Source organism: Periplaneta americana, chromosome 14 (assembly GCF_040183065.1).
Source record: "Periplaneta americana isolate PAMFEO1 chromosome 14, P.americana_PAMFEO1_priV1, whole genome shotgun sequence".
NCBI lineage: Eukaryota > Metazoa > Arthropoda > Insecta > Blattodea > Blattidae > Periplaneta > Periplaneta americana.
The window spans coordinates 31,893,622-31,921,242 of NC_091130.1; the positions used below are offsets into that span (position 1 = coordinate 31,893,622).

General features: G+C 36.6%; 1 protein-coding gene across 3 annotated transcripts in view; it reads left to right on the forward strand.

Moving 5' to 3' along the window:
* Positions 1-27,621, forward strand: part of Syn1 (Syntrophin-like 1) — a 703,617-nt gene that overhangs the window by 450,658 nt on the left and 225,338 nt on the right. For 2 of the 3 annotated variants that reach the window (XM_069845188.1, XM_069845190.1), the window contains exon 2: positions 7,345-7,557. In XM_069845188.1, coding sequence (XP_069701289.1) covers positions 7,345-7,557 — 213 coding nt within the window. The remainder of the gene's footprint in view (positions 1-7,344; positions 7,558-27,621) is intronic. The other variant, XM_069845189.1, reaches the window with a different exon arrangement.

Genomic DNA, 27,621 nt, shown 5'->3' on the forward strand with positions numbered 1-27,621 from the left:
ATTTTCCCTGCACAAATTGCACCAATTGAAAAATATAATTACCATTCACAATAAATACTGTATTTTATGGATTCTAAAAAGTTGTTTATTAATCTAGAGGTATTGGCTGATGACTCTATTAAATTCTAGCACAACATTCATTCAGAATATGTAGAAATTACACTTTGGATTTTACTAAATGTACAGGCCTACTATCAAAAGGTGTTGCATACCCCCTTAAATACTGTACATGTGTTACCTGTGCGATATCCGATGTTTAATTTTTTAAAATGTAATTCATAGTACTGAAACTGCCATATTGAATTCGCACAAATTGTATTATTCGTAATTTTCGTCTCGAAAACCCCTAAGATATCTAATTTAATTTTTGACCCATTTTTGTCCCACTCCACCACTTTAGGGACAAAGTCGGACTAAATAATACCTTATTCGTATTCTGTGATCGTAAAGATCCCCAGATATCGACTTTCATCGAGATCGGATGACATGAGATTTCTCACTCTCTTCTGCCTTTTCATCCAGTACCTTAGGATATGGTATTTAAAAAATCTAAGAATGTTTAACCAATATTGTAGAGAGTAACCTTCATTTTAAATTTTACGTCTCTAGTTAAATATAGTTTAGTGAATTTTTAAAATCGTCGACTTCTTTCTCTCTCCTCTCTGCTCGGAAGTAAAAAAAAAAAAAGAAGAAGGGAGAGTAGTCTACATGAAATTGAATTTTTTTACTTTCCTTATACATTTTAGAAACAATTCTGAGAGATGAGATGAATAGTCTAACCCAATTTTATGAGTGAATCTTTGTTTTAAATTTAAAGGCTGCACGTCTGCTGGTTAAAAAAAATAAATCGGTATAATTATTTTTATCATTACTGCCTCCCATTTTCCATCCCTTAATGTTCGTATTTCGTAAAACTCAGTCTCATCTATTGACTAAGGATTAACATATTTCCATACACATATATATTTCCATATATATAACAGATTATATTTCCATTTCGTACAATATTCTGGTCACGAGACATAATCATATACTTTGTCTTTTCGGGATTTACTACCAAACCTATCGCTTTATTTGCTTCAAGTAAAATTTCCGTGTTTTCCCTAATCGTTTGTGGAGTTTTTCCTAACATATTCACGTCATCCGCATTGACAAAAAGCTGATGTAACCCGTTCAATTCCAAACCCTCTCTGTTATCCTGAACTTTCCTAATGGCATATTCTAGAGCGAAGTTAAAAAGTAAAGGTGATAGTGCATCTCCTTGTTTTAGCCCGCAGTGAATTGGAAACTGCTGTAAGTTTCATTGAGACACATTTTAATTAATCGAACAAGTTTCTTGGGAATACCGAAGACACACATTGACTACTGTAATATTTGTTTAGTTTTTGGAGGTGACTGTCCAGAGTGCACAAATACTCGGGCGTGCATGTTTACCCTTATGTCCTACCCATTCCAGCTGCGACAGAGATAACAGCCGATCTTGCAGCGGTAAGGGACTCGCTTTCCAGTTCACATTGAGAAAATCCATCTGCCAAAATCCCTGGCGCGACCTATAACAACATTATTATTATTTCGATTTATTTCCGTCACTAACGAACAACATTCATGGAATGACTCAGTAGATAAAACATTATTATTATTATTATTATTATTATTATTATTATTATTATTATCATCATCATCATCATCATCATCATAATTCATCCTCATGTAGGCTACATTCTTTGTTCATCAGAGTTTATCAAGTGCAAATCTAAACTGAGTTCCTAATCAATTGTTAAGATGTATAAAAGTTATCAAAGTACCAGCCGCCGCAGTTTCGCTTTTGTTTACGATCATTCGGCCGGACTGCCTGTTACCTCTGTTCAACCGTTGCACGGTAAGGGAGGAGTGAAAGCTCTGCAGTTCACAGCTCGAGAGCGCTGTTCGACATCCCTGACCTGGATAGTAGCTATAGATCAGACGACTGAGCGCATCTTAATGTTTGGGTTACAACAACAAACGTTGAATGTGTAGTCCGTGTGTAATTTAATTGAAAGTGATTTAAATTCATTCATTGAAATAGGCTATTTAATATTTCCGGTAACGAACGAGGTGGCCCAGTAATAAAATACTGAACTGTCATTAGGGAAGTCCCGGGTTCGAATCCTGGTTTCGATCAATTCGATCGGGGTTTTTAGTAGTTTCGTTGATATAAAATAACTTGGAATCTAATGAATATTTACGGATTGGTTCCATTTTCACGTCAAATAAAGGTAGAGATTAGCAAAACCAGAATCTCTAAGGATTGATATGGTGAACACGTCTGTAGAAATGGACTAATTGGCAAATATAGGGGATCGTTGGTCTACCCGCTATGTGGAAGCAAATCAAATGTATTAACAATACATCATTCCAGATAGTCAATTGGCAGTTGCAATATGACCTTCTCTTTGGATAAAATCTACTTTACTCACTTGTATTATAAATTATTATTATCTTGGTGAATTGCTACAATTATAACAAAACTAGTGGCTTGTGCAGCAAATGCTGCAAACTAAGTTCATTAGACGTTCAAATAAACATTTTTCAGATTTATTTTCAATGAAGAATACCAGACATTCTGAAAGTGATTTGCTTCCATAATAATGAAAGATACTCACTCTCTCTCTCTAATTAAATACTTAAAAGGTCAAAATACAACAGTGTTCATAAGTGAAGATTAAAAATAATGGAGATAATTATTACAGTTGTCTGAACACTATTTATTGATAAAATAAATAAAATAATAAAACTGGTTAGAAACCATACATGTTTCGGGGGCTATGCTCCTCCATCTTCAGTGGTTGTACCACGACTGCAACAAGAGAATGGAATGTATAAAGATCTTAAATATGCAACAAAATTATAAAATTGATAAAATACTAAGTCTGAGACAATATCGTTAAAAAGTAAAATGGTCTAATGTATTGAATTGAAATTTCATTATAAACTTAAACTTATTTAAATTCTTAACATCAGTTTTTAACTTCATTGATGGTTAATCTTTAATTCCAAATATTTTGGAATGAATAACAGTCACATCTTGTCATTGACATTCTATAATAATATGACATTTTAGCATTATTCTTGGGTCACCATTAGTATTACTTAAGATTTAAATATTGTATCATTAGAATTGCATTACATATATTTCTTCTATAAGATATCATTTAACAATATTTAATAACTATTCTCAAGTTTATTTTTTTATTAAGTTTATAATGAAATTTCAATTCAATACATTAGATCATTTTACTTTTTAACGATATTGTCTCAGACTTAGTATTTTATACATTCCATTCTCTTGTTGCAGTCTTAGTACAACCATGAAGATGGGGGAGCATAGCCCCCGAAACATGTATGGTTTCTAACCAGTTTTATTATTTTATTTATTTTATCAATAAATAGTGTTCAGACAACTGTAATAATTATCTCCATTATTTTTAATCTTCACTTATGAACACTGTTGTATTTTGACCTTTTAAGTATTTAATTAGAGAGAGAGTATCTTTCATTATTATGGAAGCAAATAACTTTCAGAATGTCTGGTATTCTTCATTGAAAATAAATCTGAAAAATGTTTATTTGAACGTCTAATGAACTTAGTTTGCAGCATTTGCTGCACAAGCCACTAGTTTTATATAAACGGTAGTTTTGTTCAGTTGATTGTGCTATACCTTCAATGTACATTAAACAGCCTATATATTTTGCACTCTTTATATGTGTTGAAATGTTTATTTAATTATTCATGTTCTTTTATGAACATCTAAAAATTAGGTGCTTAAAAATGTCGGTTATAATAATTATTGTTTCAGTCTGCACGCTTATTTGAGACCTGTAATGTTATGTATGTTGTAGGCATGTTATATTTCACTACAGTGTTGAAGATGATAAATTTATTGTTTGTTGAGTTTATGGGCTCTTCTCAACAAGAAATCGCAAGGTTTGCCTGTCAGGAACACCGGTGTGAGGGAGAGGAAAGCATTGAGCTGGTAAACACTACAGGAAGATACAAAGTCTGTTCAACACTTCGTGTCGACTCTCGTAGCCCCCGCTTTTTGTGAGAACCCTGGCTCGCTGGTTTTGCTGTCTGAGTTTCGAAACACCAGACAGCTGCTCCTTCGCAGAGCCACGTTAACTGTCACTTATAGCGCAGGCAGGAAGAGCTCAACTGAATGATGTGTTTAAATTAACTAATGCCACTCTAGAAGTAATTGAATTACTTAATAGTGAACAAGTGACAGCGATGAGCTTATAGAGGTGATTTTGCTTCTTTTAACCTATGGTGGCAATAGATTCCTCTCACGTTTGGAAACCGCTTGCATGTTTCGTCACGGGCTTCACCGAAATAATGAACTCTGATACTGTATACACGAATTCCGCACACCATCTCCTTACCTTCAAGTAAAGGAAATGAACTGAACAACGATTCTGCTTAGTGTTACTCTTATTACTGGAGCCCGGACGTTAGGCAAAATGCCTTTTTTAAACTGAGTGTATGTATGAAAGACCTATTAGAGATAAACACGTTTCCACACATTTGGGGATGATAGGCTCAATTTTTATTTTGCCTATTTTAGCTCCCGTTGCCTATTTTAAGGTTAAATGCCTTTTTTTTTAGCCTTTTTACATCGTTACTGTATATTTTCTATATTTTGAATGCATTTAAAATAAACCGCACATAGCCTAAATTATATAAAAAAACAATACAGAACGGCTGTACAAATTAAAAATATACAGGATGTTTCCGAGATAGTGTTACAAACTTTCAGGGATGATGGCGAAGGGCACATGTATCAATTTGAGATAAGGAACCATGGTCCGGAAATGACAGAGTCGAAAGTTACAAGCAAAAATAGTTGTGTGGAAATGAAATAATTTTATTCCCCTGTACACCTTATTTATGTGTATTTATCTGTACATCTTACACATACTGTATTCATCTGACGTTGTTTACGTTGTCTACTTACAGTATTCCATTCAGTGCGCTATCTGAGGGATGGGGACAGGAAACTACACTAAAGCAATGCAGATAGTGTAATGTTTAACGGACATGATCGGTCCTGGTATGCACATCTGTACACAGCAGTGTATGTGTACAAGTTGCAGTGTCCAGTCGATCAGTTCTTGTGAAATGGAGGAGTACACGAGAGCGTAATAAGCAGACCGATTTTCAAATACGGTTGAACCAATGGGATCAGTAGACAAGCTCACAGATTGTATCGGTCCAAGTACCTATGTAGGAGATATCCGGCCCATACCATCTTTCCACGACTGTTGCAAAGGTTAAGGGAAGGAGGGCACGTGGTGCGAAATTACAATTCCATTTCCACACAACTATTTTTGCTTTTAACTTTCGACTCAGTCATTTCCGGACCATGGTTCCTTATCTCAAATTGATACATGTGCCCTTCGCCATCATCCCTGAAAGTTTGTAACACTACCTCGGAAACAGCCTGTATGTTCACCTCACACAAAATATTTCCTGAGAATCTTATTCTTCAGCAATACATATGTTTCCAAGAAGTTGTAAACTTTTCTCCCCTTCCGATTCCGTCTTTTATGTCACTTAACAAAGATGTTTGAACATTATAACCCTCAGTGCTCAGGTCACTTCGGGGTTTACCAGCGAAAGAAAGGGGATGAGGGAAGTATTAAAAGTCTCCAGGTCCCGTTACTGTTGTCGCTTGCGCGCACAAGTTACGCGTACAGGGTTTCCTTACAATTTTCAAGTTTTCGTAACTTTCTCCTTCCTCTCGGTCACTCCTTGTTTCGTCAGTATCTTTCCAACATGCTAATCTAAAGACAGAGTAATTTGCTTCAATATAACATCCAACTGGTTAGACACTGTATTTTAATTAATATATAGGCCTAATGCCGAGAATTAAAAAAAATGTAACATACATTCTGTTACTGATAATTATAGTTCGAATTTTATTAACATTGTTGTTGATATAAAACTCAGAAGGTTAAAGTGGCTGGGACACGTAACCAGGATGGAGAACAATCGTACAGCCAAAGCTCTACTGTACTGTTTTCGCTGTAAGAAAAATCCTAATGTAAACATGAGCACGTTGCTGTCACTCCCGTGATTGGCTCCCAGTCGAAACACTCACATGACGCAGGAATATATAGTTCGTATTTGGAAAACACAATCTCGTATTATTTGAGAATAAAAATTGAATTCTAGTTGTTAAATACGATGAAACATTTAACTTCACTCATATGTAAAACGTTATGTAAAAGAAAAGCTACTTTTATATTTTGTTATGTACTATGAACGCGGATGAATACCAACAGTAATACCGAGGTAGTCTGTTCAAGCTGGCGTCACTTGAGCTCGTAGTTGTTCACGTAAGCACGTGGTACTGAAGTATGGCTTCTGCATCCTCAACTGTCCATTGTGAAGACATAAGACTTAAAAATAATTTAATTGCAGTAATTATAAAGTAAATGTTTCCTAAGGAAACGAATGAATAGTAGTGAGGTTAGGTCTACTTGACGAGTAACGGGAAATGTTTAACATGAAACAGAATACAACAGTAGGCGGGAACACGTACTGAGAATCTTTGGCGCCAAACGGCGGCCAATGAAGCCTCACTTCAGTCACGTGCTATTGTTTATATTAGGATTTTTCTTACAGCGAAAAGATTATAGTTGCATTTCCAGTAGGAAGAAGGAAAGTCGGACGACCTAAATTGAGATGGCTGGTTGATGTTCAGGCTGACCTAACAGAAGTTGGAATTATAAGATGGAGAACACGAGTATTAGATAGAAGTGGTTAGTCGGATGTTCTGAGGGAGGCTGAGGCTAAACTACAAGGGCCGTAATGCCAATGATGATGATGATGATAGTTCGAATTTTATTGTTCATATTTTTATGTCTTTAGGTCATAAATGCATGCATATATCCCACTTAGTAGGTCATAGAAATCCGCCCCCTATTTATGAGTAATAGAAGTGTTGTGCTACTTGCTCCATGAAGGTGAAGGCTGTGGTTTCTGTGTAAGATGTCCTCTGTAGTTGACACTTTGTACCTAATTTGTTACGTATGTACTGTAGTGTATGCAATTTGTTGTAAGTTTTCTGCTTATGTACTTAACGTTGTTTATTTTTCTTATGGAATGTTTGTATTCAATTTTTGGTTGTTATTTTGCTTCTGCATGCACGTTTTTCTTCTCTTTTTCTCTGTGTATGTCACCGTTGTGATTGGCTGCCTACCTGCATACTGCCTGCCACTACTACCACTACTACCAACATTACTACTCAAAATACTACTACTGGTGCTCATCATCATCATCTTTGCATCGGTTGGACGGTCCAGTGGTGACCTCGTTCTATGTTACAGTCAAGTACCTTCGAGAAGTGACGCCGTATTTCCGCAAGGCGAGTATCATCTCCGAAGTCGGGTGGGAACTCCAAAGGGGGTTCCTCTCCGGAGCGCCCCCGAGTCCACACTCGCCGCAGCGCGCCGACACTCGATACCTCCCCCTCCAGCTCTGCTACCTCGTAAGAAATTACCGGCACCCCGACCCAGGTAAGTGTCTGACGCTGATCATATCATGTTTATCGCATGTATCAGATTTAAATTGAATTAACAGAAAGGGTGAAACAAGGGGAGGAACGTTCCTCTCACAGTGGAGGTTTATCCTTCTCATATTATGCTGAAGCATCCCCCCCTTCTAATGAGTAGTTTAATTATAAGCTTAGATTCACACGCGTCTTGCGTTTCAGAATGTGATGTTCAATGTCACGTGAACTTGCATCGGGAATTCTCCCACCTCGAACCAACACTTTATTTCTAAGATATATACCGGATGTTCACGAAATAAGGGACAGATGTTTGATAACGAATAAAAACTTCAACAAAACGTTATTACTTACTTTATTACTACTGAGAAACCTTTGAAATATTTAAAAAGATATTTTAAAACATTCTGTTTATTGATTTTCTACATAGTGAACCATTCAAGTCGATTTAAGCTGGACAACATGAGAGGTAGTGTGTGGTTTCTATGGCTGCGAGGTGCGCGATCTGCGAAGGTTCTGAGAGAGGCCTCGCAGCGTCGTCTCGCACCGAATTGCTCGGCCGGATTTGTGCGAGGCGCGCACTGCGAGGCTTCAGCAAATGGCTTTGGATCTAGAGGGAAGAAACAATGGTGGGTGGTAAAGAAAAGTTGTAAATTCACATTTTTTCACTCCTTAAATTTAAAGGAATTTACAACTTTTCGATGATGGGTTCTATCTTCCTATTCAGGTGAGAAAAGGAAGAGGTGAGAAGGGTAGCCTATTCGTCGGAGTCGTTACAAACACTAGTTCTACTTGACAAACCAACGATAGATTGCAAAGAGCGTAATATAAAATACGTAAGAGATGAAAAACGAACATGAGGGTTCACAAGAACGGATATATGAAGAAAATACTAACGTATCTAGAAACAAATTGAAATTAGATAGCCTAGGTAGAGTAGAAAAAGACAGTCTACTGATCGCAAATACTGTGCGTGTACCAGTAAAACCGTATTCATTCACTGACAGTTTTCTTTCCAACGGCAGATCTTTCACTGCAAATCTAGCATTATTCAATCTTCCATATTTTCTGCCTTCCTCTTAGTCTCCACATACGTTTCAAACATCTTAGGCCTATGTTGTGTATCATCTGATAATTAGTTCTGCTCCGAACTTCTTTTCCCGTTCACAATTCCTTCCTGTGCATCTTTCAGTAGGTAGCTTCTTCTCAGCCTGACCCAACCAATCTATTATCTGTGTACAGCAGGGATGTTAAATCGCCTATATTACGTGCTAATACTGCAAGCAAAACAAATCCAACAAGATTCACTTTTCAGCAAGATAAAGTGCAATCATCGCTCTTAAGGAAATGTTTTGCAGGTTTTTGAGAGCACGCAGTGCAGGCGCTTTGACATTCCTGGTTTACAGCTTTTTAAATGAGTCCAGTACTCATTATTATTTTCAGGTGTGGATTCTAATTTAGTGGCTTTCTCTTGAAAACTTGCTTCAAATTTTCTTCTTTCTCTTCGTTCTTCAGTTTATCTATATCCAATTTCGTCACAAGAAAAATATTAGAATTAGATACATATAGCGTTGACAAATAGTCTAATGAATATATCACTGTCTTCTCCACTAACAATGCAGGATAATTTTGGCTTATTCTTTCAAAAGTAGCAAGACGGCGAAATCCATTGGACATAAGAAGCGCTCAGCAACTGATTCACGCGAACTCTCAGGATGAGAAACCACAAGCTTCTCAGCGTCATTGCGAAAATGGTACGCAGCGCCGGGGTTGGTTTTTCTGAACCGACGCATGCGAGGTGCGAGGTGCAAGGCCCGCATCGCACAAATCTGGACTACACTAGAGATAGCGAGTGGTTTCTACAGCTGCGAGATGCGCGGTCTGCGCAGCGTCGCAGAGAGGTCTCGCTGCGTCGCCTCGGACAGATTCGTCCGGCCGAATTTGTGCGAGGCGCGCACAGCGAGGCTTCAGAAAATAGCTTTGCATCTAGAAGGAAGAAACAATGGTGGGTTGTATAGGAGAGATGTAGATTGGATTATTTTTACATTGCTTAATTGTAAATGAATTCACAGCGTTTCGGAGAATGGCTTTATCTTCGTCATAGGCGAAAAATGTGGAGTGAGAAGTTGAAGATCAATATGAGAGTTCACATAAACAGATAAATGAAGAAAATAATGAAGTATATAGGAAAATAAAATTATTATAATTTAGATATGTTGAGTAGGGAAAACCTCCATTCACGTCCACGTCGTGGTCCCCGGGGCAGTGTAATCTGTGGTTACACTGAAAAACAAATTTTTACATTTTATCTTGCTCCGAAACTAAAAAAAGGTGAATATTACTAATATGTGTACCCTAATTCTGAATTTAAAATCCAAATTGCCCCATCACGTACCATTTTCCGCGGAAAATGAATTTATTTTTTTTAAATGAAAAACTTGTTTGTAATTTTTCACTGCTTCTGGTAAAATGACAATACACTTAGAATTCAAAACGCCTCATAATATTTGAAAAATGTGTACTGGATACAAACATGATGTTACATAGTTTAAAACAGAACAACAATAAAAATATTTCATGCATATAATGAGAAAAATTTTGAAATTTGAATTTACATTAAACGAATTTTCTGGATCACTTCTGTTTGTAACTAGACCCGATACTGTCTTTTACAGCGAACCAACAATAGTTTCCAAGCATCCTGGATGATGATCTTCCTTTATATCGTCTTTCCATTTCAGATATTTCTTGATGAACTCTTTTCCCATGCTCCTCGCTTACCGCTCCAAGGTTAGGAGAAAATAAATTCAGATGAGAATGTAAAAAGTGTATTTTGAGAGACATATTACACCCCATTTTCTCATATGCATGTGACATGGCTTCCACAACAAGTTCTCTGTAGTTGTCTGCCATAGAATTTCCAAAGAAATTTCAGCATACATCTTTGAAAGCACGTCATGCCATTTTTCTGTAATGGAAAGTTTTTCCTCAAACAAAGAGTCAGCCATAACTTTGTGAATTTGTGAACCGATGAAAATGCCTTCTTTTAATTTACCTTCACTCAAACTGGTAAACTTTTCTTTTAAATACTGAAAACCACACCCTTGTTTATTCATTGCGTATACCTCACGTTGAACTGTTCTGAAATTTACTGAATAGAAGGGACCAATATCTGTTTATTTATAGGAGTACAAAATAAAATTCCGACAGCTATAAGAAACCAGAAATAAGTTATAAACTCATAAAAAGCATTAGCTTTAGTTTTGGTTTACAACCTCCAACCCGCGCCAGATGTTTCCTAGGACAATGCTTATCGAAAACTGAAATCATAGTATGTTTTAAAACCCTTATGTGATACGAAGGAAAGAGATGCATTTTCAGATTCAGCGCACACAAAACCATAAGGAACACATTGTTTTAAGTTGGAGCAAAATTCTTATTGTTCAGTGTTATAGCAAACGGGAGAGAATGAAAGCGTGGGTCCCTTCCTTACAAACCGGAATCCTCTGGCTATGGGGTCATAACTAGATAGAAAAGCAGGCAGGTTTAGAGGCCGTAAGGTAACAGTCCTACCACGAAATTCACTCATTGAGGGACTAATGCCCTAGTCTGAGGATATTTTCAAATACTCGAAATTTTCAGGCAAAAAGTCGGAAGCGGAACAGACGAGAAAGCCTAATCCAAGATAACTAATGATGAGGATAGTGATGATGATGACGATGATGGTGGAGTAGGGAGATAGTGTCTACTGGATGCAAATAACCATGAACCTAGTTGTAGAATAGCATAGGGAAGCGTAAATCTGTAGAAAAAAACCGGCAATCATATCTCAGGAAGGTTTAAACTCGGTCGAAGTTTTCAGATGTCCCCATCAAGCAACCGAGTTTAAACTCCCTGATGTGTGCTGAGCTATCATATAGCAATATTAAAGCTAAATAGAAAATATTACAACGCCCTTCCACGGGTTTCGTTTCGCAGCTGGAAGATGTAGGTTAGTTTATTTTACGACGCTTTATGAATATCTTAGGTTATTTAGCGTCTGAATGAGATGAAGGTGATAATACCGGTCAAATGAGTCCAGGGTCCAGCACCGACAGTTACTCAGCATTTGCTCATATTTGGTTGAGGTAAAACTCCGGAAAAACCTTAACCAGGTAACTTTCCCCGACCGGGAATCGAATCTGGGCCACCTGGTTTCGCGGCCAGACGCGCTAACCGTTAATCCACGGTGTGGACCACGGATAATAGAGAACTACAATAAGTACAAGGATTGATTGGAGCATGATAACTGATTAGCAGGCAAATATGCCACTTTAATCCTTGGAAAAGAGTTGTCAGAAAGTTGGATATGGATATAGTAAATGGTTGGATTATATACAGAGAAATACATGTACGAGACTCCCTCGACCTACTTGAATTCCGATGATACTTGGCTGTTCAATATCTCAAGATGTTTTCGAACTGCAAGAGAATGGGGCGCCCTATTTCATCACCTCGAGGAGAGAAATTTGATATGAGGTTTGATAATAATAGAGGTCAGTTCATGGCAAAACGACCCTCTCAGAAACACTGCCTGATGGAATCTGTAAATGCAGACCAGTAACATTTCGCAAGAAGTGTGATGTAACTCTCTGTCAAAGATGATTTAAGCCTTACCACACTCGGTAAAGACAGACATTACTAAAATAAATGTATTTCATTATTGCTGCAGCATTGTATTGTTGCATTAAATACTAAAACCGTCATTAATTTATTTCTATTGGTGTAAATGTTTCTGGTTATAAAACATTAAATTTAAAAATATATATTTACTTTATTGCAAATGAATACGCAGATACCATAAGTGCCCAGCGGTCTATTTATAGACAGGGTGATATTCAACTACTTGGTGCACGGCAGAAGAAACAAAATATATTCTTGACATCTTATGGATTAAATTTATGAAATAGATACATTCTTTTAATTTTTTAAATAAAAATAATTTGGGCTTTAATGGGTTAATTAAATACAAAATTCTATAGAAGAGGTCCCTTGAGACTCCAAAATAAATTTTGAATTTTGTTTCACTATCAATCAGATGGCGGTTTACAAGAATATTGTAAGCACCCTCGCTTTTCCTATTCTTGAAGATATCACTGTCTTCACCAAAAAGAATGCAGGATCAGGATCATTTCCTCTTCATCATTATCTTCCTCTTTCATCATTAGCAAACAGGTGTCGAGATCCACCATGCGCTCAGCGACCGATCCACGCGATCTCGCAGCGTGAGAAACCACAAGCCTCGCAGCGTCATTGCGAAGATGGTTCGCAGCGGTGGCCTCGCATCTCGCACGTCGCATGCGTCGGTTCAGAGAAACCAAGGCTTAACTAAACTCATGGACACTGTACAGTGGATTTGCCATCATTGCCTTTCTCACTAACCTTCTGAAAGTAAAATATGACTTATTTCTTATATTCATTGATAAAAAGTTATAAGGTTTATATGATATGGAAATAAAACTGTTGCTTGTAGTACTATATTTGTCAGGTGGTGTTAGGTCGGGGGAACTTGCGGGCCATTCAGTAGGACCCCGACGACCTGTCCACATTCTCGAAAACTGCCCATCCAGTCATACCCTATCAATGCGTAATTCCATGAAGCATCATCTTGCTGCCACCACTAGCCTTCAGAGTTAGTAAATATTTGCTTCTTATTTCGTGGTCACTTTATATATAGTCATTGTTTCCTAAACGACATTCTAGTCGTGGGATTAAAGGATTTTATGGTACTAATGGCGAATAGCATCAACGAAAAATATCTGTGGATAAATTGTAATTCCGGTGCACCTTTTCTAATCACCGGTTATTTATACAGAGTGATTCTCGGAGAACCGAAAATTTTTCGCTTTCTGCATTAATAACGGAGTTTCTCTATGGTGCTGGATGTTTTAATCATCGCGTATACAGTAAGTCCACCGTTTTGGAGTAGTGGTCAGCGTGTATGATTGCGAAACTAGCGAGCTCCGGATCGAATTCTAGTTGGGATAAGTTGCATGGTTTGGGATTTTTCTTGCGTTTTCTTTCAACTTGTTAAGAGCAAATGATGGGTAACTTTGGACGCCGAACTGTGGACTTATTTAGTCGTTATTTTCACCTTCATTTTTATCCATCCTCTCTGCTTTCATATTCATGTCATCCTATGATACACAATCTAGCCTAATGAGTATCCCAACCTCAGAACAGGGTTCTTCATCATAATCACCAATAAAGTAGGCAGAAGCGCAAATGGCTATATGTCAATATGTGCGGCGTTAGAGAAATAAAATAACCTAGGCCTCCGTAGAAGTAATTTATACAAAATATAAATTTTGTTGTAGGAAGTTCTATGCAGTAACTGAATCGGTACGCTCTATAGACTCGATACGACTGCATGCGAAAAAGTTGCCGCCAATCCTGCTATCGAAAGCATACCGGAAAATTGATTTGTTCCAAATATACTGGCCATTGTCCATTCATTTCACGTAACAATATGCATTATCACTCCGTTTTAGTTACGTTTCCTGCCCAAGTTATCCCAGAGTTTCCTGCATACGTATTTTGCAATCTAAAACAAAGATCATGTGGCGATAAAAAACGCCGGACCATATTCGTATATAACTTTTTAATATTTATGTGATCTTATCTATATTGAACACATCATTTTTTGTCTATACCAGAGTTATAAAAAATAAAATAAACCCTCGATTTTTAAGGAATTATTATACCTTCTTTCCTTTAGTTTGAATTCGATATCCTTTTTGTGTATTTAAAATAATTGCCACAATTAATCCACAACTTGTAAATAATAATAATAATAATAATAATAATAATAATAATAATAATAATAATGAAATTACTGCATTGTGTTATCTATATACCCTTAGTGAGGTCAAGGTCAAGTTGAAGAGGAAAGTAAAGTATCATTCAGTACTAGTGCTGCTTATGATTAGGTTTTCTCCGGAGCGGTTGTTTGCGCGCTTTCAATCGGAGACCTCCGGTTACCTCCAATTGACGCCGCGCAGGTTGTCTATGTGCTGTGGCGCAAACATACACTTTCCGCTGAGCATTCCTTTAATCGGATCAGGTAGTGATTCGAGTCCGCTGACGTCCGCGTATCTTTTAAAATAAGTTCTAATTTATTGTTGATTAATCTCTCTTTTATGTTAATCTCTCTCTCTTTCTTCGGCACTTTTTTTGTGTTGCTTAAAGTGCTACGTTAGCTGATAGATTTTTTTTCTAGTTTTGAAATTCATAGTATATGTGGAAAGCCGTATTAGTTTTATGTCATTGATCAAATTAATAGCATTCAATCTAACTGCAAAACTAACGCAGAAGTAAAGCTTTTCAGTAGCTAATGTAAACATTTATAACTTACTTTAATTCTCCTAGAAAAACTCGTTTAATCGCAAAGAGGGTTTGTCAATTATTATTCTAATCGGGTTAGTTTAACGTAAAATATGTTAAGGGAGCTTCAGAATGAAACAAAAGAAACGTGGGCTATCGATGGGATAAAGTTTACTGTCCAACATAATTTATTCAGATTCTTCACCGGACAGGAATGTGATTATTGTGTTAAAGGGTGTCAGTATTTGAGCTGTCTCTTCTAAAACACGCCACTCTTGCTCTGTAATAAAAATATAAGTGGATATCAACTTAAGGATAATTATAATTATATTATTACCAGATGTTTCTTTAGTTTCATTCAGAAATATTTTAATCCAAACAGTAAAATATAACTCAAGTTGTCTAAACAGTAAAATATAACTCAAGTCGTCTTGTAAATATTTCATTTGTTTTTTATTGCCTCGGAAGTTACGTTTTAGAGAAATTTCAAGACTTTTTCATAAACTGTGAGCCTTTGGGAAGAATAGAACTAAAACAATTTAAAAAGAAATCGTATCAAATGATTTGCGTAATTTTTTTCATCAAGTTCGCGATTGTGTGATCGCTTCAAATGGTCTAACAAATTCGAAGTTCCACCACTCTTAGAGTAAATTCGCCCACAAAGTTTAATGTGTGCGACTTTATTATTACCTTCAACTAAATTAAAGAATTTCCATGCGACGGATATCCGATTTGATGCCATTTTATTCCATTCACAACTACCGTCAGTCCGTACGCGCCGGTCGTCCTTGAGCTAACTGTCGCTTCGCTCCGAACCCCCGCATCCCTCCGTATGTCCCCTGTTCCACCTACAGTAGTACCGGAGATCACCGGTGGAGAGCTTTAGTCGTAATCTCCGATTCCTCCGCGGTAGTAGTCACTCCGATGAGCAGCACTGTTCTGTACTCTCCTTCCTCTTTCCTCAGCTCGCGCTACTTTCATTACATTATGATTAGCTGGCAGCAGAATCCGGCGCTAAAATAATATGAAACTTGCTTCTGTAGGGCTACCATTCACCTACGATGTGAAGGGGAGAATTTAAGATATCACTCTCTCTGTTGTCCACACTGTGGAGTGACGGTTACCGCGTCTATCCGCGAAACCAGGTGGCCCGGATTCGATTCCCGGTCGGGGCAAGTTACCTGGTTGAGGTTTTTTCCGGGGTTTTCCCTCAACTCAGTATGAGCAAATGCTGGGTAACTTTCGGTGTTGGACCCCGGATTCATTTCACCGGCATTATCACCTTCATCTCATTCAGACGCTAAATAACCTGAGATGTTGATAAAGCGTCGTAAAATAACCTACTAAAATAAAATAAAAACACTCTCTGTCGCCATGGATTATACTCTACTTGACTACAGGTTCACCGACATAAGAGAATCTTACATTTATTATTATTATTATTATTATTATTATTATTATTATTATTATTATTATACTCCAGTCAAATAGTTACTTCTAATTTTATTAAAGCTTTGTTGTTGGCACAAATGTAATGTTTGTAAATTCAAATTTTAATGGCTTTTATTAATTTATGACTGAAATGTACTTATCATTTCTTCAGTATCGTCCCGCAATGTGATACTGTACCAAATTATCACATATGTTTTTTTATATTGTGTATTGGAAATAGTGTGTGGAACTATTTCCTGTTGTTAGCTACGATGTGTTCTTGACTAGAAGAAGAGTATAGTAAGCTTGTATTCTTACAGTCTTACTAATAAACCGTGTATAGTTTTTATACTAGACTTATGCAGAGTTGAGACAGAAAACTTTACTAATAAACCATGCAGAAGCGATGGATGTATAAACAGCCTGTAACTATACAATGGGAATTGCTTTGCAGTAGTTATATACACGAAACCCCTTGTTTAAGCGTTGTATATAGAGAAAAAATGGCCGCCCCTCTAACAGCTGTTCGTATCGACTGTCATTTTATGATGATGGTTTCCTAGTAACCAAAGAAGAACAAACCAAAGAGCACAGAATAATTAGAATAATATTACTGTAGCTTGTGCTCTTTGACCAAAATGTAGTATGGTAATCGATTAGAGCCAGTTGTATTATCGATACTTAACACGCCACACTAGAGCGCTCTACCGGATGCAATAGAGAACCTCAGATATTCTATTACCTTTCGTAACGAAGTAATGACGAAACTATGACGTAGCTGTGTAACAGTTATACTGTTATGCACGACGTATGTAGTGATTATTAGTAAGGAATTTACACACGACATATAAACGAGCTACTCATTGTATAAGTATAAGACAGTTAAACGTCTGTATATAGAGTTTTTATTAGTAAGACCGTTAAAATACAACTTAAATAGATAAATAGGGTAAAGCTTGGTAAAATTATGATACGATCAATATTGTGATAGTTCTTTTTTAGAGTTTATTACAATTTTACTGAGCGAGAGAGGGAACAGTTTTGTGAAGAAATTTGTTCACGAACATTCTCTTAATACGTTGACGCCAAAAACCGATCTTCCTCTCGCGCAGTAAAATTGTAACAAATTCTCAAAAAGAACTATGACAATATTACCAACCTTTACCCTGATTAAAACAGTTGTATGAACGCAATTTTAATTATATTTTTTAAGAATTTGAATTGAGTACAATATTTTTGTTGTAGGCCTACATTTACATTTTGCATACATACATACGTTTATTTATTTTTTTAGTAGGTTATTTTACGACGCTTTATCAACATCTTCGGTTATTTAGCGTCTGAATGAGATGAAGGTGATAATGCCGGTGAAATGAATCCGGGGTCCAGCACCGAAAGTTACCCAGCATTTCCTCATATTGGGTTGAGGGAAAACCCCGGAAAAAACCTCAACCAGGTACTGTACAGGACTGGTAACTGTGTCCGCGGTCTTGTTGGTGAGGAAAAGGTTTTCTGAGGGAAGCGAAGAGGGAAGGGGGAGTTGAGCTTATTGGTAAACGTACTATTATACGTGCAAGAAACATTTCCTCTTACCTTGTCTTCGCCTAGGCTTGCAGTGGGTTGCAGACGGAGTCGCGTTTCACTCGGATTCTTCAGAAGATGAACTGCCATTTTCACTATCGCTGCCCCCGGCTTCACTATCACTATCAGTGTTCAAGTTGATTGATATTTGGTCAATTACATCTGGAACTACTCCGTCCTTTTCCCAGTATTCTGCTTCTAAATTGGCGACGTGGTGGCAGAAACCTGCCCAATCTTGTCGTGTTACCTCCTGTATTGCGTTCTTCGTAGTTTCGCGCAGCTTTGTTAAAGACAAATCTCCTATAACATTCGTGTCCCTTACAATTCTCTTGATTTTCGACCATGCGAGTTCGATGGCATTTAGATCACACATATATGGAGGAAGACGTATCACAACATGTCCACTACCTGACAACATGTTATCTATTCTATACGTCTTCTCCTTTGGTTTCAGTGGAAGAATCAGTTTATAAAGGTCGTTCTTACGCATTGTCTCATTGCACTCGACTCCTTTCTTTCTCAGCCACTCTATCATGTCCCCTTTGAGGGCATAGGGTGATGGCGCTTTATCAACCTGAGTACAATGGTATGGTGCATTGTCTAAAACGACAACAGAATTTGGCTGAAGATTTGGCATAAGTTGATTAACTACCCACTTTTGAAAATTGCCGCTATTCATTTGCCCATGGTAGTCTCCTGTTGTAGAGCCAGCTTTGTATATTAGTTTTGCACCGGCAAGAAAACCACTTGCGCCCCCGGCATGTAGTATTATCAGTCTGTTCCCCGAATTCATATTGTCCTGAACTCCCATTACGTCATCACTTTGCCAACATCTTCGGTGAGTTAGATTGCTATCGCCCCACATCTCGTCTACGTACACAATTTCACGTCCTTCTTCTCGATACCTCTTCATTTTACGCAGATAGTTTGCCCTCCAATCTATAATATCCGGTCTTTCTACCAAGATTTTTCGTTTTGACTGGCATTTCCTCCATCTAAACCCCATGCTTTTCACGACTCTGTTTAGTGATTTTCTGCCCCAAGGAAAATTGATTTTTTCTTTAATTACCGTCAAAAGTTTAGGTATTGTCGGCACTCTCTTTTCTTGAATATAAAAGTCTTGTATTGTATTTCTTATAACACACTTGTCGAAGTCGTCTACATGCAGTATATTACGAGATATTATTCGTCTCTTCTTTCCTGGCGATTTCAGAAGTCTATCCGGACTGTTTTCTTTTCTTATCTTATGTTCCTTCCTAATCTTCTTTATTGTACTATACCCTACTCCAGTGTATTCGGCCGCTCTTTCAGTTGATTTATTTAAGGGAATCCTCAAATGTTTTTGCACTCTTTCCTCATCGCACTTCTCTATGATGTTAGCTATTATTTCTCTTGCTTCACTATGAATAGTTGTGTTTGCCTTTCTATTAGCCATACTAAACGAAAGTGTTTAAGACTATCGTTCTTGCTAATATCACTGCTCTATAATCTCGCACTATTATTCCTATACTATAGCTATACACATCCTATACTATTTTATCACTACACTACACTACACTATACTAATCCTATACTAGATATACGCACTACACTGAATTACACAGATTTACTGTAATTACTGTATAAGGAAGTTCTGAATTGAACAATGTAAAGAATACTGTAAACTCAAGTTGACTGCACTCTCGCAATATATATTCAGAACTGGTAGTTGTCTGTCAATGTCATAGAAAGGCCACCCCCATCCCGAACCTTTAGTACCTACCCTCTTCCCCGCGGTTGCGGCAGACCCCTCTCACACGGACACAGTTACTAGTCCTCCACAGTAACCGGGAATCGAACCCGGGCCACCTGGTTTCGCGGCCAGACGCGCTGACCATTACTCCACAGGTGTGGACTACATTTATTCATTTAATACATTAGGTTATCACTATATTAGGCTTTGCAGCCCGAAAAAGCGGAGAGTAATAGAAAATAGTTCAAAATATTGCATTGTGTTTCCTTAGCACTAAAACATTAATATCTGTATTCTATAGAATAAAATACAGACAATATGTAACAATCCTTACAAAAAATATAAATTACAAACGTGTACGTGTGTTAAACTTCAAATTTAAACTGAATTGGTTTAAGAAAAGAAAAAGGTTAAATACTAAATCTAATTTGTTTCTTAAGGGGTTAGGTACAGCTTACAGCAGTAAAATTTTGGAAATATTAAACTTTTTTTCCTCCATTCCTGTATCTTGTACAATAATGAAAATTAGTATGTGTAAAACACTGTCCTTCTGCTGTAGGATAAAAATATTTTTAGGATTTAAAAACAAATATATATATATATATATTTTTTTTTTTTCAAAATTCAAAATGGTGGGTGCACTGATGAAGCGTTTCCCTCATAACTCAAAAACTATCTAGCATTCTGTGATGAAATTTTTTGTGTGTATTTATGCATGTCATATCTACAATATGATGTAAAATCACTTCTCTACCTTTGATAGATTTTCTGATAAAAAATAAATTCATTTAAAAAAAATGATCAAATATCAGTATTTTCTTCTAATACAAAGTAAATATATTATTTATTAAGGAATGTAGTTGAAAGAGCATGATATTTTAAACATGAGTTCCAGAAATAAAATAAAAGAGAACATGAAAAAGTTAAGAAGTTTATGAGTTATGTGGAAAACGCTTAATCACTGCACCGTGAACTGCCACCGTTTTGAATTAAAAAAAATTAGATTAAATTAAATTATTAATAGCTCACAATAAAATTTAAAATGAAAAATTATATAAACAGGTTTCAGACAAAAGTGATTAAGACATAAGAAAAAAAATCGAACCAAGTGTAATTTAAATTGAATGTACGCCATAAAGACGCTGACGAAATATCGCTACAGAAAATTTTATAATGGTGATGACGATGGCATTTTTTTATATTTTTTAAATCGTAAAATATTTTAATCATATAGCAGTAGTACAGTGTTTGACACATATCAGTTTTTATTATTGTACAACATACAGTTATGAAGGAAAAAAAAAAGGCGAATATTTCCAAAAATTTTACTGCTGTAAGCTGTACCTATCCCCTTAAATCTGTGTGAGTAGAGTGTACTTAGATCAGGGTTAGCTCTAATTAAAGAGTTATATTCCGTGTTACAAATTTCTGAGTAGGCATTGTCAGATTTACCTTGCCCCTGACTAGGAGGACTGTAGGAAAACTTATCGGCCATTTTCACCCACGTCAAAATCTGGTAATCCACTTGTACTGTAAGCCGTACCTTTATCTTATTCTTATCTTATGTTATTAATTTTGAATGTGATGGTGCAGATATCGGTTGTAGATAAATGCGAAGGCAGATAAGTGTCATACGAATTCGATGAGTTTGGGACGAATCCAAAATAAATTCACTCTTCCTTTCACCAGACAATGGCTGAACCTTTGACTGCACAGTCGGAAAGAAGCTGGTCGTGACGTTTAGGCAATGTAATAAACTACTAATATCGCCTTCCTCGCAGTGTGGAAAATATGTTACTAACCAAGTTGTACTCGCTGCGAAGCTGGCGTCATGGCGAAGTGCATCAACATCGGTTAAAAACGCAGTAATCATAGATTACGAAACGACGGTTAAACAGTAACGGTGGTTAAAATGTAATTTCTGTGCACCATTCATAATCACCGATTACTTAAACATGGTTAACTGACACCTCATTTAACCAGAGTAAAGTCTATGATGGTACACTGTTTCTACAAAATGACAAAAGGAAAGCATCCATACCGCTGCAAAGATAATAATCAACGTCTAAAAACGACTGCGCTCACTCCGTTCTACATCGAAATGAACGTAGCCTACATTTTCGCGTTGCATTTGTTTGCCTTTGGGCACTGTTATATTTGCGAGTTGCATTTCTTTGTTTTTCAGTGCTGTTAGGTTAAAAGCGTACAAAATAGAAAATTGAATGCAAAAATGATTATATTCCAATATGAGGTTAAAGTATCATAGACTTACTTACTATATTTAAATATATTATATAAAAAAGAAGGAATATCCACAAAGGAAAAGGATGTAGAAGATTAGTAGGAATGTGTGTACGTTCCAGGACCTCATTTACACCAGGTTACTGTTCATTATCCTAAGATCCATCCATAACCTCTCTTTGTTCAGCCAGTGACATAGAGAAAGAGATATTCAAGTATTCCCTCTTAAAATATAGAAAATAAGTTATATAGAATCGTAAAATAAGCAGCCGATCAATAGAAGAAATATGACTGTTTTTGTGTTATTTCAAGTGAGCCATTTGTAGATTTTGATAAACGACATCCCTCCTGGAATTTTCTGTCACCTAATTCCTCGTAAGAATTCTCTCTTGCCACTAAAGAAACTTCACGCTCACGCTCTATCCAAGTAATTCAAGTACTGTACAATAATAATCGTCTTCTAAATAAACATTTGTGGCTCTGGCCGCCATTTTGCTTTACTTGCTCTACTAATCACTGGTTATCTCCTTTAACCGCTCGAATATGGCCGGTTAGAGATTACTGTGGTTAACCTTCTATTTAAGTCGTAACCGAGGTCGATCCACCGTAAAAATGCTTAACCAGGGGTTAGGTGACAATTTTAACTAGTGGTTACACTAACCGACGTTGATGCACGTGGGCGTAAACCACATCAAGAATGAATAGGAGCTGTTCGGAATCATACAATACCCTCTACTTGACTGACCTCTTTGATGAGCCAGCCAGCCATTGTGTTCCTCTTCCTCCATGTCGGCCCGTTCACGTCGAGGACGGAACACAAACTACTTAACGCACGAGGGTAGTAGCCGTTGCTGAAAGTGCTCTTATCTTAGTTTGTTTTCCTACGTAGAAATCTCTTGATCTGAGTTTTTTTAAGATGTGGTGCATAGGAAAATTTCTCGTTGTGAAGTGAGACCAATTTTAGGCTGTCTTGTATTTAAAAAATCTGAGTCAGGAATATGACACAGACTTTCGAGTGTTTGGTGCGTTTCCCCAACTATAAAAAACTTGAGAATGCAGTTTTCAACACGTTTCACAGAGTTTTAATCTGCAAATAACTATCTACATACACACAATTTTTTTATGCTCGACCATGCCGAAATGTAGTAATTATACACCTGATAGCAGCCCTTTAATGGATCTAATTAAAGTACACCTATTCATTAAAGTTCAGGTGCTCCACCAATCAGAAAACACCATTGTAGCAATATGCTAAAGCGCAAGTATCGATTATTCTCGCATATGCAATCGAAAGGCAACTAGCGAAACGTCACGGAGGCTGGAAATCCAATACTGTCGCAGAAGGTTATGTTCTGTTACTATAATAATTAGCGTTAATTGTGAATAATATTGAAATAAATTCAATTTGTCATCTCGTTTTTCAATGTCTAAATCAATTTCAAGGTTATATCAAGATTAATGTTTATTTTACTCTCTAGATTATATCAAGGTCAATGACATTTTTTTTATAGAAAAAAAATCAATACTTTCGCGTCTGCGCAAATCTCACAATTTACGAGATATTGCACAAGGTCCGCTCCCCAGTCAGATAATAATAACATGAATAATTTCAAGTTAGAAATATGGTCGAGCATAAAAAGTCGTATGAAACTTGCCTATAATGGTAATTAAGACGCTCGTATGAAAATTATGAAACTCGCTTGCGCTCGTTTCATAAACATACTCGCATCTTAATTACTACCACTATAGGCTCGTTGCATAATGTACTATTGCGTAATACTATAGCCAACCATCGCTGTAGAATCGTAGGGATGGGAGGTTATCCGAAAATAAAAGTTTATCACTTAAGCTCTTATTTTAAAACTAGTTTAACATGAAGGAAGTTAACCGATCAAAAATAACTGGTTAACCGATTTTTTTGTATAGGGGAGACTCGGCTAATTCCGCAATATTAAGAAGTAAATCTATCATATTTTTGTCAAAATATTTGTCGAAAAAAAGTATTATTAATGTATGTAGACATGGACGAAACCTTTCATTATTATCAAATGAGATAAAGAGACCTATTAAAATGAAAATATATTTAGTTGTACATACATTACAGTTGAATAAGAAAAGCTCGGGTAATTCCGCAACAGTGCGGATAAATCCGCAATAGGACTTGGCTAATTCCGCAGTAGTAAATAATTATGAAATACATTATGAAAGTAACATGAAAGGAGCAATTTATATGTAACAATGCTCACTTTCTTCACAGCTGTGTAGCAAAACACGAAAAACAGCCAACTTTCGATGTTTCACTGTATTGCCGTCAGAGGTGTCGACCAATATCCTTGATTTTTTTCTATAGCACTGCAGAGGACATGCCTCCTGTTGACAGCCTCTCAAAACTTACGTTCACGCTATTGTAAAGCCGCAGTAAAATCATATATGCACTACTGCGGAATTACCCGTACTGCGGAATTAGCCGAGTTTCCCCTAAAAGCTTTTTAAAGTCGACAAATTGGTCAAGAAAACAAAATAATATATTATTGCCAATAGATATCAAAGAACAATTTCCAATTAACTGTGAACTAACCAGAAGGTATCTGAAAGGGCGTTGCTAGATGCTGAATATACTAATCAAATAAAATACAACAAATAATAAAAGGTTATGAAATTATAGTTTGCAGAGTGGAAGTAAAATAACCTTCTTGATAGAAAGGAACGATAGGATACACTTAAATGAATAGAAAACGTATATTACGTTTTGTGATTAAGCCCGCTTTAATTAGAAAATTAAGCTTGACGTTTCAGGAGTCCGGCAACATCGCCGCTAACACACTCTTCTCTTGATACAGATGTAAGAATTCAACGAACTCGGTGTGTCTCGCTAGGTGAGCTGTTCTTTGGCGCGACGTTGCAAGCTGCTCTCATCATGCTATAGCTTGAAATTACAAGTTTTTAAAATTAAATTTACACGAAAACCGTTCACGCTATTGAAATATGCCAGAGAGATAAATTATTCTTTATTAGCTTTCCTATCGATATGGACAAAATTCATGATCTTACTCGCAATAGTTACCGAATAAGAGGTTGTTAAACATTTGAGAAAAAAAAGAAAAGAACTTTCCACCAGTATGTTATTGTAGTTTTTTGTTACATACAACATGAGCTATTAGCTCTGAAAATCTGCAAGGCTATTTCACTTCCACCTGTGTACAATTTAGTTAATCACTTCACTTACATTAGGGTTATTGGTAAGGTAAATAACAACAAAATAAAATTACATAATTTTTGTAATAGTAATCTTGATTATGACACATTCGGACAGGCAATCTATTTTTCTATAATAATAAATACTGAAGTAACATCTTTCGTCGTTTGAAATTCTCCAATATCTGCACTGAAGTTCTGTTGACACTTTGAGTTGCCCACACATGGACATGATCCTTCGAGCTTTCCGTTTTTTGCACTAGGTGCAGTAAAATTTATCTTTTCGGACATATATGTTAAAATACAAATAATTGTAAAAGTGAATTATAAATGCTGCAATTATTTAGTCGAGATTATTTTAATTACAATAATAATATATTTCTATTATATATGTTCATATTATTGTGGTGTCTCATTTGACTCTAGCAAGTAGTTTTTTTATATAAAGAATAGCGGAGAATTATAATTCCTGTCATCTGAACACGTTCAACAGAACTGGTGACCCATCTGGTTTTACTTAACTGTCCGATGATGGAACATGTACTGTATGTAGTTCCGAAACGTGGAATACTCTAAAGTCTATTTCTGAACTTTAGTTCAGTTTTTAGCCGATACGGCTGTAGGGTGCACTTGGTTGATTTATAACAAAAAATAATACATGCGCATCATTTTATTTTTACTAACATTTCTAATATTAACCTGGCTATACCTTTGGATTAACAGTTGAGAACCCGAAACACCGTTTGCTACCCCCTTCCACGGCTGGAGCTCGATGATACTGGCGTAAAATACAAACAAATCACTTTACTAGGTATAGGAGGGAAGAAAAGTAGTTCATCCATTTACGTAAACTAGGAAATATCACGATTTTGAGTTTGATAATTTTCATTAGGTTTTTGTTTAATCAAAATACAGTACAGTATTAACAATGAGTGTTTTTACTCACGAACTGAGCCATCCATTCGGACGTATTCATCATGCAGTGTATATTATACTGTCTACAACACATTAGCGTACAATATAGAGAATGAAGTTAAATTGAAAAATAATCATAATACGGATATTTAAATACATTTTTGAAAATGGTGGCCAGTCATTTCGATACAGGTTTCAGTTATTTTGTGCACATTATCGCACTATAGACTGTTGTACCTAATTCCAATTACCAGTTTCATCCTTCGTACTAGTAACTCATGTTGAAATAATTCTGTACCTAGTCTATAAAAGACTACCTTATGTACTGTAAATTCAATCTTCACTTCTGCCCGATCCGAAAAGATAAAATTACTCAGAAATGCTATCTACTGTCCGTCCAAGTGGGTTTGTCGCACGGCCTAGAAAGGGAGGAAATCACGTAACAGTTAATTACTTAACGAGACCCTTTATTTAAGTTATTTTAAACAGTTGTATAATATTACGTAGACATCCAATTCCTAACGGAAATTAATGTTTTCAGAAAAGAGCTAAGACAGCCCAGCCACTAGCCTTTACAAAGGGGCGAGCAGAAGGGGTGGAGGAAACCGGGATGTGACGTAGGCAAACGGACGACAGTATCTGTGCGAAAAAAATGATTCAATATTGAAAGCTCTTTCGTCACTGGAAAACGCGAACATATTCTGGAACATACTATACTCACTAACTCAGTTCTGATTACTATGACCGTAAGGCGACTTTGACTGCATACGCGGCCTTGGTTCTGTGTGGAGAACGGTTGGAAATTTACTAGTAGAGGGGGTGAGAGTGAAGTACATTAAAAAAGTCTGGTACAATACAAATTGAAGTAAAAATAAAATGATGTCCTTGTACAAATATTGTTTACTAAAATTTAGTTGTGAATGTCAGTCAATCTTCCTGTGTTTCATAGTGCTTTTAATGAATTTGTATAATGTAATTAATGCGTGGTAGAGAATTAATATTGAAACTACCACATGTACTAGGAGAAACAGAATGACGTCTAGCAATAGGTACTGGTACCAGTATAGCTCAGTAGATGCAGGACGCAGATGGAGCGCTCCTTTGTGTCTGATGACGTATTCTGTCCAGAACACTGCGCGGTCTAATGCAGAGTCAGCGTGATCTTTGAACACTGCCGACAGTTTTTCCATATTTTCTCTGTAACTGAACAAAAGAGACATACACTAGTAAATAAATTGTACTTAACCCAGATTAGCCTACAGTCCTTTATGTAGGACACCTTCCTTTCATGGCGAAAGTTACTTAAATTTCAGAAGTACCTCTATTTCTTCATTATTCGTGTACATGAATTTGATATCTGTACTGCATGCTTATTTCCTGCATGTGTGGTTGTAAGTGTGTATATGAGTACATACGAATAATGCAGTTGAAAACTGGTCCGAGTTAAGCTTCTCTTTACATAAAGATAATTTGTCGTACAGCCGGGAACTCGTCCGTAGAGGCTGTTGAAACCCGCTGCGGTGCACTACTGCCCGTGGGTTTGGAAGGGGAGGGCCCAGGTAAAATAAACGATGGTACGGTACGTATGGGTGTTGACGAGACAGATAGATACAC